At 39.1% G+C, this 14,544-nt stretch overlaps 1 protein-coding gene across 1 annotated transcript in view; it reads left to right on the forward strand.

Moving 5' to 3' along the window:
• The window catches only part of VWF (von Willebrand factor), a gene marked incomplete at both ends in the record, with an annotated part of 84,169 nt that overhangs the window by 49,043 nt on the left and 20,582 nt on the right, over nt 1–14,544 (forward strand). The window contains 9 exons of the mRNA XM_008942582.1: nt 96–242; nt 1,677–1,817; nt 3,289–3,408; nt 3,981–4,137; nt 4,690–4,848; nt 6,025–6,160; nt 8,806–10,145; nt 11,063–11,182; nt 13,892–14,035. Coding sequence (XP_008940830.1) covers nt 96–242; nt 1,677–1,817; nt 3,289–3,408; nt 3,981–4,137; nt 4,690–4,848; nt 6,025–6,160; nt 8,806–10,145; nt 11,063–11,182; nt 13,892–14,035 — 2,464 coding nt within the window. The remainder of the gene's footprint in view (nt 1–95; nt 243–1,676; nt 1,818–3,288; nt 3,409–3,980; nt 4,138–4,689; nt 4,849–6,024; nt 6,161–8,805; nt 10,146–11,062; nt 11,183–13,891; nt 14,036–14,544) is intronic.

The following is a 14,544-nucleotide window of genomic DNA, read 5'->3' on the forward strand; positions in this document are numbered from 1 at the left end:
GTTAACCTATGAGCACATGTTCCACTGGGAAAATGACCTACAGGAAATTGTAATTGGAGACACAATCGATAGCTCAATGTGCTTTTCTTGTTCAGGTGAACATCAAGGTACCTCCTAAAGATGACAATGATTTAGAAGTCCTGAGATCTGGTCGTTATTACATCATTTTTCTGGGCAAAAACATCAGTGTGACCTGGGATCTGGCCATGGGAGTCTCAGTTATCTTAAAAGGCAATTTCAAAGTAAGTGTTTTGCTTTGCTACTTATTCTTACTGAAGAAGGCACTTACCTTGTCTCTGGGGAACAGCTTCTTTTTTTTTTTCACTTTTTTTTTCTTATTAATACAGACACGCTGGAGGATTTTGATGGAGCATTAGTCACTTGCTTGAAAATGAAGGGATTTTTTTTTGTAATACCGTAAGAGTTGCTTACTTTCCTGGTAGTTCATCTGTGAGGGGTAAAGTCTAGGTCATTGGAGATGAGCTATGACAGAATGCTGTGGTGCCTCAGAACAACTATACCTTGTGTTTTCTTCTGCATTCAAGAACAGCTATATAAAGAGCCAGCTTTCTAGTAATGGCACTAGGATAGTCATCTCCAGAAGTAAAATGGGATTGTGTGGACATACTCCAAATAAAGCCACTGCATTCAGGAACAGCTATATAAAGAGCCAGATTTCTAGTGATGGCATGTAATGGTTTGAAAACAAACCAGTGAGAGACTCCAAGTCAGAAATACAATTTAATAAGAAAAAAAAAAAAATAAAAGCAATAATACAAAGGAAAACCACAAACAGAGTCAGAATACAACCTGATACTCTGTAGTTAGGGTGGTGGTAGCAGTCCAGATGAAACAGTGGTCTCGTAGAAAAGATCTGGTAGCTCTTGTCCTCTGGAAATCCAGTGGGTAAGGCCCCCTGTGCTGTACTGAACCCCAGTTTATATCCAGGTGGGAGCACTTGGCTCCTCCCCCTGGGTGGAGCATCTCACAATGGGTTGATATCAGTCTATGAGTCATGCAGTGGGTCCTTGATGGTCCATTAAACAGAAATAGCTCCTGGGGGGAGTTCTGTATGAGTCATGGGGCGAGGCATGGATGGGCCCATTAACAGGGAGGAGGACTCCTGCTGGGTGGGAAAGGTGTTAACATCTCCCCTGACCTTGAACCTCTTTCCTTATCTGTTATAGCCTGGGGTGTGAGGTCTGTCCTGGGCAGCTGCTACCCATGATTTTCTTAACAGCCCATGAGCACTGACAGAGAGAGTATAGAATACACAGTTTTGGTTCTACCCACATAAGGATACACTGGTCCCAGCCCCTGTAACCACAACATGGCACTAGGATAGTCATCTCCAGAAGTAAAATGGGATTGTGTGGACATACTCCAAATAAAGCCAATAGGCACTACTGATCAGAGTTGTTGTCTTGCTTCCCAGAGTCCTTGGAGACAGTATGGGACTTTGTTCAGCTAAGCAGAATGGGAATAGGAGTGTAAAATTGACAATGAGAAACTGTCTATTTTGGTGAACTTTGGCAAGATCAGAGATAATTCAGTTTTTAAGCTGCATGCCATTAAAGCACAAGGCTAAAAGGACTGCTTAACAAAAACCTAAGCCAGTCTACAGATGTAAGATTTATGTATTTTGTGTGTTTTTTTTTTTTTTTTTTCCCTGCAAGGATCAAGTGTGTGGTCTGTGTGGAAATTTTGATGGAATCCAAAACAATGATTTGACCAGCAGCAATGAACATCTTGAAGTAGATCCAGTTGACTTTGGGAATTCCTGGAAAGTTAATCCATACTGTGCTGATGTTGAAAAGGTGATTGCAAATGAACTGTGAAAACTAATTAATGTGGTTTACAGTATCACTCAAGAGCAGGCAAAGAGGTTTGAAAGGATAAAAATAAATAGAAATGAACACCTTCCCCCATATTTTTGCCAAATTATGTTATTTCTTGAAATATGATAAAAGATCAATTAACTTATTTAAGGCTTCTGCACTGCCTGGCTGCAGATGAATGTTAAAATAGCCAATCTGTACGGTAGGGGCTGTTCATAGTTTGCCAGACCAGATGCTTGAAATCTAGATATGACTGGAAATCTCATTTTAGAGCTTAATCTAAAAAAAATAGCTCTAATTTTCAGACAGGGTGAGTTCAGATAAAAAATTTTGCATTTCCCTATCCAAACTTCTATACCTCAAATCTTATTGTCTGTAGACTGTTTATGAACAGCTGAATGTGCAGGTTAATTTCTTTTTGTACGTTTCTCAAACTTTTTTAAAGATAATTCAGTCATTATTTTCAGATTGGAGAGGCATGAACAGAAAAAACAAGATACAGGGGGGTTCTAAGATTTGGTTGTCACTGCTTGTGAATTTTGAGGAGGTTACCTGCTATCTGAAAGTGTTATCCATGTCCTGGTGCTGGAGATTAGGTGATTTCATGGGGTTTTGCTACACGGAAGATTATACTTCATCTTTTCCAAATACAGGGTTTTGAAAGAATGAAATTCAATAATAAATTTGTCTTGAGTTGACAAATAATTATGGCCAAAAGTATTTTCAAACCAAAAAGTGAGAACAAACAACTGGAAGACAACTTGTTTTGGTGTTTGTAAAATAAAGCATTTCATGCATGTGATGTTTTTAAGTCTGAAAACTTTATCTTCAGAATGAGTCTAAATTTCCAGAGAGGAGAGGAAAAGGCTTTTTTTAGATCTTTCCTTAAAATATTTAAATTATTAGAAAACAAAATGAAGCATTTATTTTTTACCACATGAAATCTTTTGGGTTGGTTTGCTAATTACGTGCAAGTGTGAAACAGCCAGAGTATTATCTTGCTGAATGTCACTTTTTTGGATACAACATGATTGAAGCACAGAAGGAGTTGCAATAATGAGGAGTGAGACTGCAGGGTCAGACTGAGAAGGAGCAGCTTCTCATCTTGGGTAGTAGGCATGGGACAGAACTTTCTGAGTCTTGTGGGCCTTCTGTAGAGCTGTGGATGATTGTTTTTCAGGATGGATGTTTGGTAAAGTGGGTCTTCCTGTCATCAAAATGTCTTTTAAAACTGCAGTGTAGGAGTAAGAGCTGGAGAAAATGTAGGAGGTGACCTGCTCTACATTGTGTTTTGGCATGGCAGAATTTGTACCTGTCATGCTCAAAGAAAGAGTTTCCTTTATCATGAAAAATGTCTGGTATTAGTGAGTCTCTTAACTTCAGTTTGAAGAGTCCTGAGGTCCTGAAGGCAAGGCTAATGCAATGTGTGCTTGTCTCTTACAATATTAAGCCCACCCAGGAACAGACCTTGGTGTCCCCACTGTGTAATGGAAACATAGTGAAGCAGATGATGGTAGAAACGTCATGCAGCATCTTGTCTGGGGAGCTCTTTGAAAAATGCAGAAAACTTGTGAGTATTCTGTCATGTATTTCAGATTCTTCAGTTCTGCATGATCTATGCTGAGACAGCTGAGAGGAAAAGTACGACTGTGCTGACAGCACACAGGACTTGGAGGATGCTGACTAATTGGCATTCTCATCTCTGACCCTTTCTGTAGCTGTTGCTTCGTGGGAAAATACAGAACACCACCTAGCAGTATGCTATAGAAGAACTTTTGCTTGAGAGAAATTCTATTCTAAACCCCAGAGACTGGCACATAAAGTCAAGCACAAGGGTTGAGATTTGAGGCGGGGGTGAGGGGAGCTGAGCAAATGTAATGCCACTGAGAGAGTGCATGCCAGCTGCATGGGAGGCTATGGGGACAGGGCCCCAAAGCTTATTAAGTTACCCCACACAGAACGTCTAGAACATGGTACAGTTTGAGTCCTTGCTGACATCTGCGGAAAGATCTGCACTGATTTATGGGCCACCTCAACTCTTGGCAAATGGAACAACCAAACCATCTGAAGGTTAAATATGTCTGCAAGAAGGAGACGAAGGGAATCACTGAGTGCACTTCACCCCATATTTCTCTTTTGTAGGTGAATCCTGAGCCCTACATAGATATTTGCATGTATGACACTTGTGCTTGCGAGTCTATTGGGGACTGTGCTTGCTTCTGTGATGCTATTGCAGCCTATGCCCATGTCTGTGCACAAAAAGGTGTTCCTGTGCATTGGAGATCACCATCTCTGTGCCGTAAGTACATGGTAGATGAGGAAGAATTGAGCTTTTAATGAACATACACTGTTCTCATCCATCTCTGCTCCCACTGATGTCCAGAAAAGTTCACTGTAATGGGTCTGGGCACTAGCAGATCACAGTGATATTTCCCCTCTCTTTTCTATTTATGGTCAGAACCATACCTTCAAAAAGCCATTCCCTCAATCAAGGGTATACAACAGTCTATGGTACAAACGAATCTAGAGGAAGAAATGCTTTCTGCAATATATATATATATTTAAATTAAAGCTTAAAGTTTGAGTTTTGCAATTGTTTTTATCAAAACCAAGTATCTCTGGTCTAGAGCAACTATTTCATTATGTGGAAAAAAAAGACATAAGTGTGAAGAAGCAACCTGCTCTGGATGTAGTAAAAATCTATCTTTTTATTTAAAGGTGGAATTTTATATTTTTTTTTGTTGTTGTATTTGTGATCCACTTTATGACAAGCTTGGTGTCATAGTTCTGAGAGGCATGGTGAATATGATCTGGTTTGATTTTTTTTCTTTCTTCTGTGATTCTTCCTCAGCACAAAGCTGTGAGGACCTGAATAAACAAGAATTAGATTTTCAGTGTGAATGGCGATACAATAGCTGTGGACCTGCTTGTCCTGTGACCTGTCAGCACCCACAGCCTTTGGAGTGCCCTCTGCAGTGTGTGGAAGGATGCCACGTACACTGTCCTGCAGGTAGGTCCCTCTTGCTTTAGTCAGTTATCTACTTTTTTCTTCTGTGCTCTTGATACTTGTAAGTGTTGCTGTAGAGTCTTTTTTTTTCTTCCCTAACTGTTCCTATTGCATGAAAAGAGGTCTTGTAGTCCAGATATATTTGCAGTTTGGTAAAGCTGGATGTTGCAAAAGACCAATGTTTCAGTTAATTACTTAATAGGCTTACTGATGTGTTTTCACCATGATTTCTTACTGTGTAAGGAGGAAGGTGGGTGATTAGGCATGCTGGTTTGAGTTTATGAGAAGAGCATAGCATGTGAAGGGCAAGAATTGGTGCCTAGAAGAGGAAAATGAAACACTGCCAGCAAGAACAAAAGAGAATAGGAAAGGGATGGCAAGAAAGGAGGATAGAAGGATTAGGGGCTGTTTAGAAACAGAGGTTGTTGACAGTGTGGTTAAAAGAGGGTATGAATTTGTGCTGGACACTCATAAAATTCTCTCCTTCAGAGAAGCTACCACAATGTGGGAAAATCATTGTCTTGACCTGTTTACTGCCTCCAAGGCTCTGGTGTTGCTGAGAGTGCCCAGCAAGCATCCTCATTTGAGCCTAAGCTTTCAGCTTAACTGTTCCCAACAACTATCTCATGAAAAGGGGAAAGGAAAAATTATGGGAAATACCAGGTGGGAAGAGGAAAGACAGACAGAAAGGGAAGGAGTGAAAACAAACAAGATCCCAAAAGGAGAATGAAAACTCAGATGAATAAGTAGCTCCTAAAGGCAGAGTGAGAAGACAGGAGGCAAAGAAAGAAGATATTTTAAGACTCAAAAGAGCTGTTCTGGGCCCTGGTATCTCAATGAGAGTGAGGTAGGGGATACTGGGAGAAAAAAAAATGTGTAAAAAGGAAAATGCCATTTTCTTCTGTTGTCTTCAGTGCTTTTTTTGAAATGTGTATGGTACCAGCTACTACGGGTTATACTCTGGGTTAAGTGCTTCCAATATCTAAATAAAAGTGGTTATGAAGGAAGCAAATCTATCTGTGTCAAGCTGGCAGAGGCCATAACATGAGCACAGTACTCAGAATGTTTGAGTCCAACTCAGAAGCCTTGTTATGGTTTCTGTTGCAGGGTAAATGCAATGATTAGTTTTACAATCCATGAAAACTGGCATCTTTATACTACTGTGCTATTTTGAAACAGGGAAAATACTTGATGAACTGTCCCTGGATTGTGTCAGTCCAGAAGACTGTCCCGTGTGTGCAGTTGGAGAACTCAAGATCCCACATGGAAAGAGAATAGTTTTGAATGAAGACAATCCACAGCACTGTCAGTCTTGGTATGATGAGTTTATACAATGACATAGCATGATTGTTGAGAAGGATGAAGGGAGGGAGATGAAGCACATCTGCATGATTAAGTTTTTGGACATAACTTTAAATATACCACTGAAGATGAAGCTTAGAAACCATCTTTTATGTCAATGTCCCTTCAGATACAATCTGAAGCTGAAGTTTTTCAGTGTCAGAGGGGATTATAGGATATCAGTTGAATTTAAGCAAGTGAAATTCATAAATTCCTTTCAAAAAAAGCCTTTTCCTCTGTGTAGGTGGCCCTACTGGCTTCCAATAGTCCACTTCTCTTTTCCTAATATGTGATTCAACATCAGTAAAGCCATCAGACTCATTCCTTCTGTGACCACTAAAAAAATTACTACGTGTTGTGCAAGACTTGAATGTGCACTTGGTTTAGAACTCACTGAGGTTATTAGCTGTGGCTATTATTGGAAAACCAATTTCCCCATGATTTTAAGGTATCTCGTGGCTTGATCCTGCACGCATGGTTTTCCAAATATGACAAAATGAATGGCAGGGTGCACAATGCTGTGCACCAGGCAGGATGAGGGCCTTCAGCTGCAGTGTGGCAGGCACTGATTTTCATCCTGCATGCTACCCGGTGGCATACTGCACCATGGCCTCTAGGATCTGAAAGTTTGGCATCCTCTGGATGTGTAGACCCTTGATAATTACTTTTACTAGTTGCTTATAACACTGTAAAATACAAGAGAGCTTTCCATCTTGTAATTTGACCATATTTAATAGAAACTGAGTGGTTAAACTGCAGCAGTTATTAGCCCAGACTAACACCTTTGCTCCAAATGCTCTGAACCTCACAGAAGCTTTGAATGGCTATGAACTTTCAATTCCTGGCCTCTTGCCGGGGCTAGCATACATCTGTGCAATAAACCCAGGGCATGAGACTGCTTGGCTAATCAATTAAATTCTTCTTTTTTTTTTTTTTTCTTTCTTTTTTTTTTTTAAAAGTATACACAAAGAGCCTTGAATTCCATCAAAAGGTCAAAAAAGAGTCTTTATAAATGAGTCTCTCTTCCCTAAGATTTGTAATCCTTAATAATAATTTATCTTAAATGTTGATACACTGGCCACTGCTCACAAAAGATTTCAGAACATTAGGAAAACTTACCTCACTAGGGAAACATCCTTTTGCATAGCTGTCACCTAATTTAGATGCCTCCACCATCTGTACAAACAATAGAAAATATTGCACAAAAATGAATTTTAGAGCAAACATCCAAAGGAAATTGGAAACTAGATGAGGCTCGTTCATATTAGGATTAAAATAATAAATCTTCTGTTGCTATACATGAATGCACAGATACTTTTGCATTATTCAGTTAGGAAGACACTAAAAGCAGCTTGAAAAGAACATAACATTTAAACTAAGAGAATTTAAACTAAGGTGCTGCATGTAAAGTGAAACCCTTTCCTGGAGAATGATACCTGCTTCCAGTATTGGCTCATTTAGTTTGTACATCCTGGGCATTCTCTGGAAATGAAACCAAGCCTTTTTTGGTCCTTGCTCTTTCATAAACTTTTCCTATTTTGTTTTTTTGGACTGTCCAGTAAGATGAGAAAAATATGTTGAGTCTGTACCACCCTATGCATGACTACAGTCATATTCTTTGCTGTGATTAGGTGAAGTAAAGAGAATCATGCAACCTGGAATTAGAAGGGCAGAAGTTTAAAAGCCTTGCTAAAGGTAGAAAGAAGTGAATTATAAATAAGTTCCTAAAAGGTAAAGGTGAAAAAAAATCTCATGGGGAGTACAGAAGGATGAATAGTGGAAAAGGCAGAGATGGGGGAAAAATAAAAATGAGAGCTGAGATAGAAAGATGAAGAGAAAAATGTACTGATGGAGGTGAGTAGAAATGGTGAGGGAAGGCATAGAACTTGCTATAGATGAAATACATAATTTAATATGAGGAAGGGGACTGAAAAAGAGAATATGGTAAATAAAAGGAAGATAAGAGTGACATAAAGCAAATAGATGACAAATGTGCCAAAGCTCTACGCAAGAGAAAATGAAGTCAGGAAAAAGAAAAGGAACAGTGTGCTGTAGAGGTAGAAAATTTTTAGAGGTAGTGTTATTTTCACTAAGATTTAAATCTAGGTAAACCCAGCCTCTTCACAGAGTCTCTTAAATCACTTCAGAACTAGAAGCCTCCTTTCTACTCTAGGATTTTACTTTGTGTTAACTTCTTCCAGTTTGCCTCGTGTTTTCTTTCCTGGTGAAGCAAACCAGATCACTGGGTCAGTCCACCAGTGGCCTGTAGGAAGCCATGTTGCTGAAGCTCGGTGGGTTTCTAGACAGTTACCAGACACAGATTTTATGCATTCTGCCAAAGGCTGTTATGAGGAGAGATTCCTTTGACAAACACATCATAGTTTGCCATATGCTCCCTGGGTCTCAATATGCATAAACGTGTAGGATTTAGCTGTACAATACCTTGTAGGGAGTGATGAGAAAATGGGGCAAAGAAGAAAATAATTTACATCATATTTTGGATTTGTTGTGTTTTTGAAATGTTTAACTGTTTCTGGATGGGCATCCTTTTGTTATATGTGGGTGATGTGTTATTATAAGCACTGATTTTTTTACACTTAGATATGGTGATTTTTATAGTCTGTGTGAAGGGAAGAACTTAACCTGTGTAGCCTGTGAGCCAGTGGAGAACATCCTAACACTGACAACACCTGCTCCAGAGGAGGACATAGAACTACCACCCAGTGAATATTCATGCAGCAAGATGATGGACTTGGCCTTCTTAATGGATGGCTCCAATAAGCTGTCAGAGGAAGACTTTGAACAGCTGAAGACTTTCATAACCGGCATGATGAAGAAACTCCACATCTCCCAAAAGAAAATAAGAGTGTCAATTCTAGTCTATAGGGCTGGCCCCACAATCTATCTTGGTCTTAAAGATATCAAAACACAGTCACAGATGAGAAAAATTGTCCAAGGCATAAAATACACAGGTGATGAAGTAGCATCTGCCACTGAAGTCCTTAAATACACTGTGTTTCACGTGTTTGGAAAAGCAGAAAGGACCAATGCTGCCAGAATTGCAGTGTTATTTATAGCAAGCAAGTCTCCAGGGAAACTCCGCAACATCCTCACAGCTTTGAAGAATAAAAAAATTGCAGTAGTAGCTGTGGGGATTGGACCATATGTTAATGTGGAGCAAATCAAGTTCATTGAAAAGCAGTCAGGAGATAACAGAGCCTTCCTAATGAATAACGTATTAGAGCTAATGGATAACAGGGATCTCCTCATTGACCATCTATGTGATCTTGGACCCGACGAAAGTTCTCTGATACAAGCTACATCCACTCCAACAATAGCCAGTGCCTTATTTCCCTCTTGGGGACTCACAGCACCACCACCCTTGACAGAAAAGCCCACTAGCAGAAGACTGGACATTGCTTTTATTGTGGAAGGATCTGATAATGTAGGAGAGGAAAATTTCAATATCATCAAGGAGTTCATTGAGAGAGTGATCACAAGAATGAGGGTGGGACAAGAAGATATTCATGTTACAGTCATGCAGTATTCAGAAACTGTCACTCTGGAGTATTCTTTTAGGGAAATACAGTCAAAGGAAAGTATCATTGAGAAGGTGAGAAGCATACCCTACCAAGGAGGGAAGGCTACCAACACTGGGAATGCCCTGGATTATATTTCCACGCACACATTTACAACAGTGAATGGGGGCAGGCAAGATGTTCCTCACCTGGTATACATGGTGTCATCCAATCCTTCCACTGATGTTATCACGCGACCTCCCAGGAACATAAATGTTATTCCCATAGGCATAACCCCCAATGCAAATATCCAAGAGCTCAGAAAGATCAGTCATCCCAATAACCCAATTATCTTACATAGCTACAATGCCCTTATTGAAGAAGCACCTGAATTAGTGCTGCAGTCATGCTGCTCTCATAAACTTTGGACAGAAATTCCAGGTAAAGTTGGATGTATTTTCTGTGCAATTTCCTCTTGCCTCTCTCCTGTCTCCTCCATTTTCCCCTCACATCACTGAAATTTGAAAGATTCCATATCTCATTTATTGTCTTGTCCAAATGCCAAGGAAGGACCATTTATCTTCACTGGGGGATGAGGATGCTGCCCCAGCAGTACTGAGCACAGATCTGCAGCTAACCTTCTGTAGGCTCAGAAGTCCTTGGCTCTATTTGTCATAAAGTAAAATAGCTTTCAGATAGGTTGGAGGGTGTCAGAGGAGAAATAGTTATTCTCATCTGCCTGCCTTAACACAAAATTATACTTCCTTTTTCCTGAAAAGGGCTTTTTCTTTTGTTTGCTGTTGTTTCTATTTCAATCCCCTGAGAATAAAATAGCTTTAGTAGAAAAGCAGGAATTAAAACACCCATTTCTCTCACTTAATATAAATCTCAAGGCTTTCAGTAAAGGGATATCACTTATTGTTTCAACTGATCATTATCCTGCTTTGTTTTCCCAAAATGAGGGTATCTGTGCCCTTTCTGCTCCTAGCAATAGAATAACAGAGGCTAATTCTAGATATCATGTATAAATAACTTTTTTTTTCCCCCCTCCATCCTCAGAGTTGTGCAACAAAGCAATGGATGTCATGTTTCTTCTGGATGGAAGTTCCAATATTGGAGCATCAGATTTTGAGGAAATGAAAAACTTTGTACGGGCGTTTATTGAAAGTGTTGAGATCAGTATGTATCTGTCTTTTTACTCAAACACAGAAAGATGTTTGTGTTCTTTTGTTTAAACAGGACAAAACAGCTTCTCAGTATGGTTTTTTAAAAAAAAAATATTTTTAAATAATAGAATAGCAGAGGCTAATTCGAGACATCATGTATAAATAACTTTTTTTCCTCTCCTCCATCCTCAGAGTTGTGCAACAAACCAATGGATGTCATGTTTCTTCTGGATGGAAGTTCCAATATTGGAGCATCAGATTTTGAGGAAATGAAAAACTTTGTACGGGCGTTTATTGAAAGTGTTGAGATCAGTATGTATCTGTCTTTTTACTCAAACACAGAAAGATGTTTGTGTTCTTTTGTTTAAACAGGACAAAACAGCTTCTCAGTATGGTTTTTTAAAAAAAAAATATTTTTAAATTACTCATTACTATCCCTCAAAAAAAACCAAATTGGGGAAATCAAGCTAGTAAAGATTTTGGTTCAGATGCAATTCAGTGTCCTACCAAACCAAGATGTTCTGGCTCAGATGAATGAAGGTTTGACATCCAGTTCAGGGAGTTGTGTGACAAGTAACAGCTTGGTCAGCAGCTCTGGCGAGGGCTTCCCTTTATACTGTACTGGGCAGAAGGTGTGCATGTGCCAAACAGGCAAAGAGGTCCCTGTCATGGCATGGAGATTTAACCTGTTATTCCATGTCAGAAAAGCAAAAATACATGTTTGCTTTTAGTTCAGTTCTGAATTGGCCTCAACAGACTTGAAAATAATAGTTCACATTCAGTTCTTGTTCAAGTAAGAATAGATAATTCAGAGGGGTTTTGATTCAGGTTTGGTGTGACTGTGAGGTTCTGGTCTTCGGAACGGACGCTTCTGGTTCTGACCAGCCCCTTTTGGCTAACCTAGGATGCTGGAGCTGACTTTTTCAGGTCTGTTTCCTGATCCATGTGGGGTGACAGGCACTTTTGGGGAGTGCTAGACTCCTTGAGCTTGCATAGTATGTGCTGATGGGTGGTACACCTTTAGTTAGATCATTCAGCACAGGTGTTCTCAGTGCAGCCGTGCTGGCAGGATGCCCTATATCCTGAACATATGGGAAGGGGCTGTGTGGCACATGCCATAACTTAGGACATTGTGTGCACTTGCACCAAGTCTGTCTACAATGGCAGGGGCCTCACAGGATCCTGTGTTTCCCCAGAAGCATTTGTTTCAACAAACTTGGATTTTTTAATTAGAATTGTACTTTTCCTGTTCAACGTTAAACCATTTCCATGGAGCAACTGCTAATGTTTCCCACTCAGTGTTGATGTGTTTGTATTATACCTGTGCTTCCAAAAGAGGTGATTACCAGCACTTGTACTTGTTAGAAAAGTATAGCATTTCTATATGTCAGGAATAAGACATTTTTTTAGAGATTGTATGTGGAAGACACTCTGTTTCTGAAAATTAAGTACATGCCTGATACAGAGAAACAAGCCAAGTAAAACACAAACTAAACAATAAGCCAACAGAATTTATTTTAGCCTAGTTGTTCTCCATATCTTTGCAGCCTGTAGTAGCAAATGTTACATCATTAGGAACAGAGCAATAATAATGCTGCTATGAAATGGCTCCTCCCTATGGCCTTGATTTTAAAATCTTTAAGATGACCATGGAAAAAATGCAAAGTATAGTGTGTAGACAATATTCAGGTCAATATAGAGCTACAACATTTGAGTACGTGAGATTGCAATTGTTATTAACTTCATTCATAAATATTGTGTGAAGCACTGGTAAACAATAATAGGCTATATATATTTTCACAAGTTCTAAGACCATGAAGAGAGGTACAGCTGATCATTAGAAACAACATATTGCCTTAGTCAATTCTGCAAATCTGATATTTATTAGCCATTTATATCAAACCTCTGTTAATAGTTTTATTCATATTGCTTAGATAATGTATAAGCAGACCCAGGATGTCAGAGAATAGCAGAATTTGGGATTTCTCTTCATTCCCCTTTGCAGGTCATGCTGCCTAGATGCATTATGTGCCATAGAGTCACAGAATGTTAGGGGTTGGAAGGCACCTCTAGAGATCATCTAGTCCAACTTCTCTGTGGGCTTTGCAAGTCTCCAGAGAAGGAGACTCCACAACCTCTCTGGGCAGCTTGTACCAGTGCTCCATCACCCTCACAGTAAAGAAGTTTCTCCTCGTGCTGAGGTGGAAGTTCCTATGTTCTAGCTTATACCCATTATTCCTTGTCCTATTACTGGGCACCACTGAAAAGAGCCTGTCTGTGCTGCAGCCTGATGTATATCACTTAAGTGATGTGTGACAGAGGGAAAGTTGGATGGAATGTAGTTGTCTGGGGAGCCTGGCCTTTCAGACAAATGGAGTATCAAACTATTATAAAACACTGTGCTCATAAATAAATAAATAAATGTTTAGACAATTTTTAAATGAAAAAAGGAGTAATATTTGCAGGCCTATAAAGTGAATTTCTCTAAAGTGGTCGAACTGATCTGAGATAAAATACTGCATGCTGGTTCTTGATAGAAAAGCAACTGTTTCCAGCAGTACTTGTGTATTTTTTTTTTTCACCTGGGAATAATTCCGTTTTGATCTTTTGATTGAAAATGCAGCTTTCGACAAATGGGGTATCAAACTATTATAAAACAATGTGCTCATAAATAAATAAATAATAAACGTTTAGACAATTTTTAAATGAAAAAAGGAGTAATATTTGCAGGCCTATAAAGTGAATTTCTCTATTGTGGTCGAACTGATCTGAGATAAAATACTGCATGCTGGTTCTTGATAGAAAAGCAACTGTTTCCAGCAGTACTTGTGTATTTTTTTTTTTCACCTGGGAATAATTCCGTTTTGATCTTTTGATTGAAAATGCAGCTTTCACACTCTGATGGAAAATTGCTGTCTAGTTTTGCTTAATGTAAAACACAACCATAATATATTCTTTAGATTTATTTTAAGACATTTCTATGCACTGCTTAAAATGTTTATCTTCTGCTTTCTGCTTTAGGCAATACTTCAATTCATGTGTCAGTTCTCCAGTATGCCAGGGAAAACAATATAGAAATTCCATGGAACACGCCTCAAGAGAAAGAAAATCTTATAGACTTGGTGCTCTCAATTCAACAAAGGGAACAAGGTCCTACCAGGCTAGGTAAGTGATTATATGGATGTTGATATTTAAAGAAGAGGGGGAAAAAAACTCCAGAAATGCTAAATATAGCATGTCCCCAGTCACCAGTTTCTATCAGTGCTATTGTGGTAGTGTTCTGCAGTAAGGGTATCAGCTTTTTTTGTTCTCTTGTATCTTCACTGTACATGCATTTCTTGGAAAAGGTTCTATTTTATCTATTAAATATATCTGTAAATTACTTGAATTAGGGTTTATATTAATGTAGTTTGCAAAGAAGATGACTAGTTTCTTTTTAGCCTTGAAGTAACTCTCAGAATTCACATTCATTATCTTTCAAGCAAGCAAAGCATAATTAAGAAGTAAAGACTTTGATCATTATCTTTACAGCATCAGTTAGCTGATTAGACATTTAGCAGCAGAACTGCTTGTGCTGACTTCAAGAGCTGCCCTTGCCAGATGTTTGTTACTCTGTGCTAGCCAGTGTAACTGAGTTGGTTGAAGCAAAACAGTAGTTGTATTCTGGGTGGTTC

Source organism: Merops nubicus, unplaced genomic scaffold (assembly GCF_000691845.1).
Source record: "Merops nubicus isolate BGI_N331 unplaced genomic scaffold, ASM69184v1 scaffold6226, whole genome shotgun sequence".
Classification (NCBI taxonomy): Eukaryota; Metazoa; Chordata; class Aves; order Coraciiformes; family Meropidae; genus Merops; species Merops nubicus.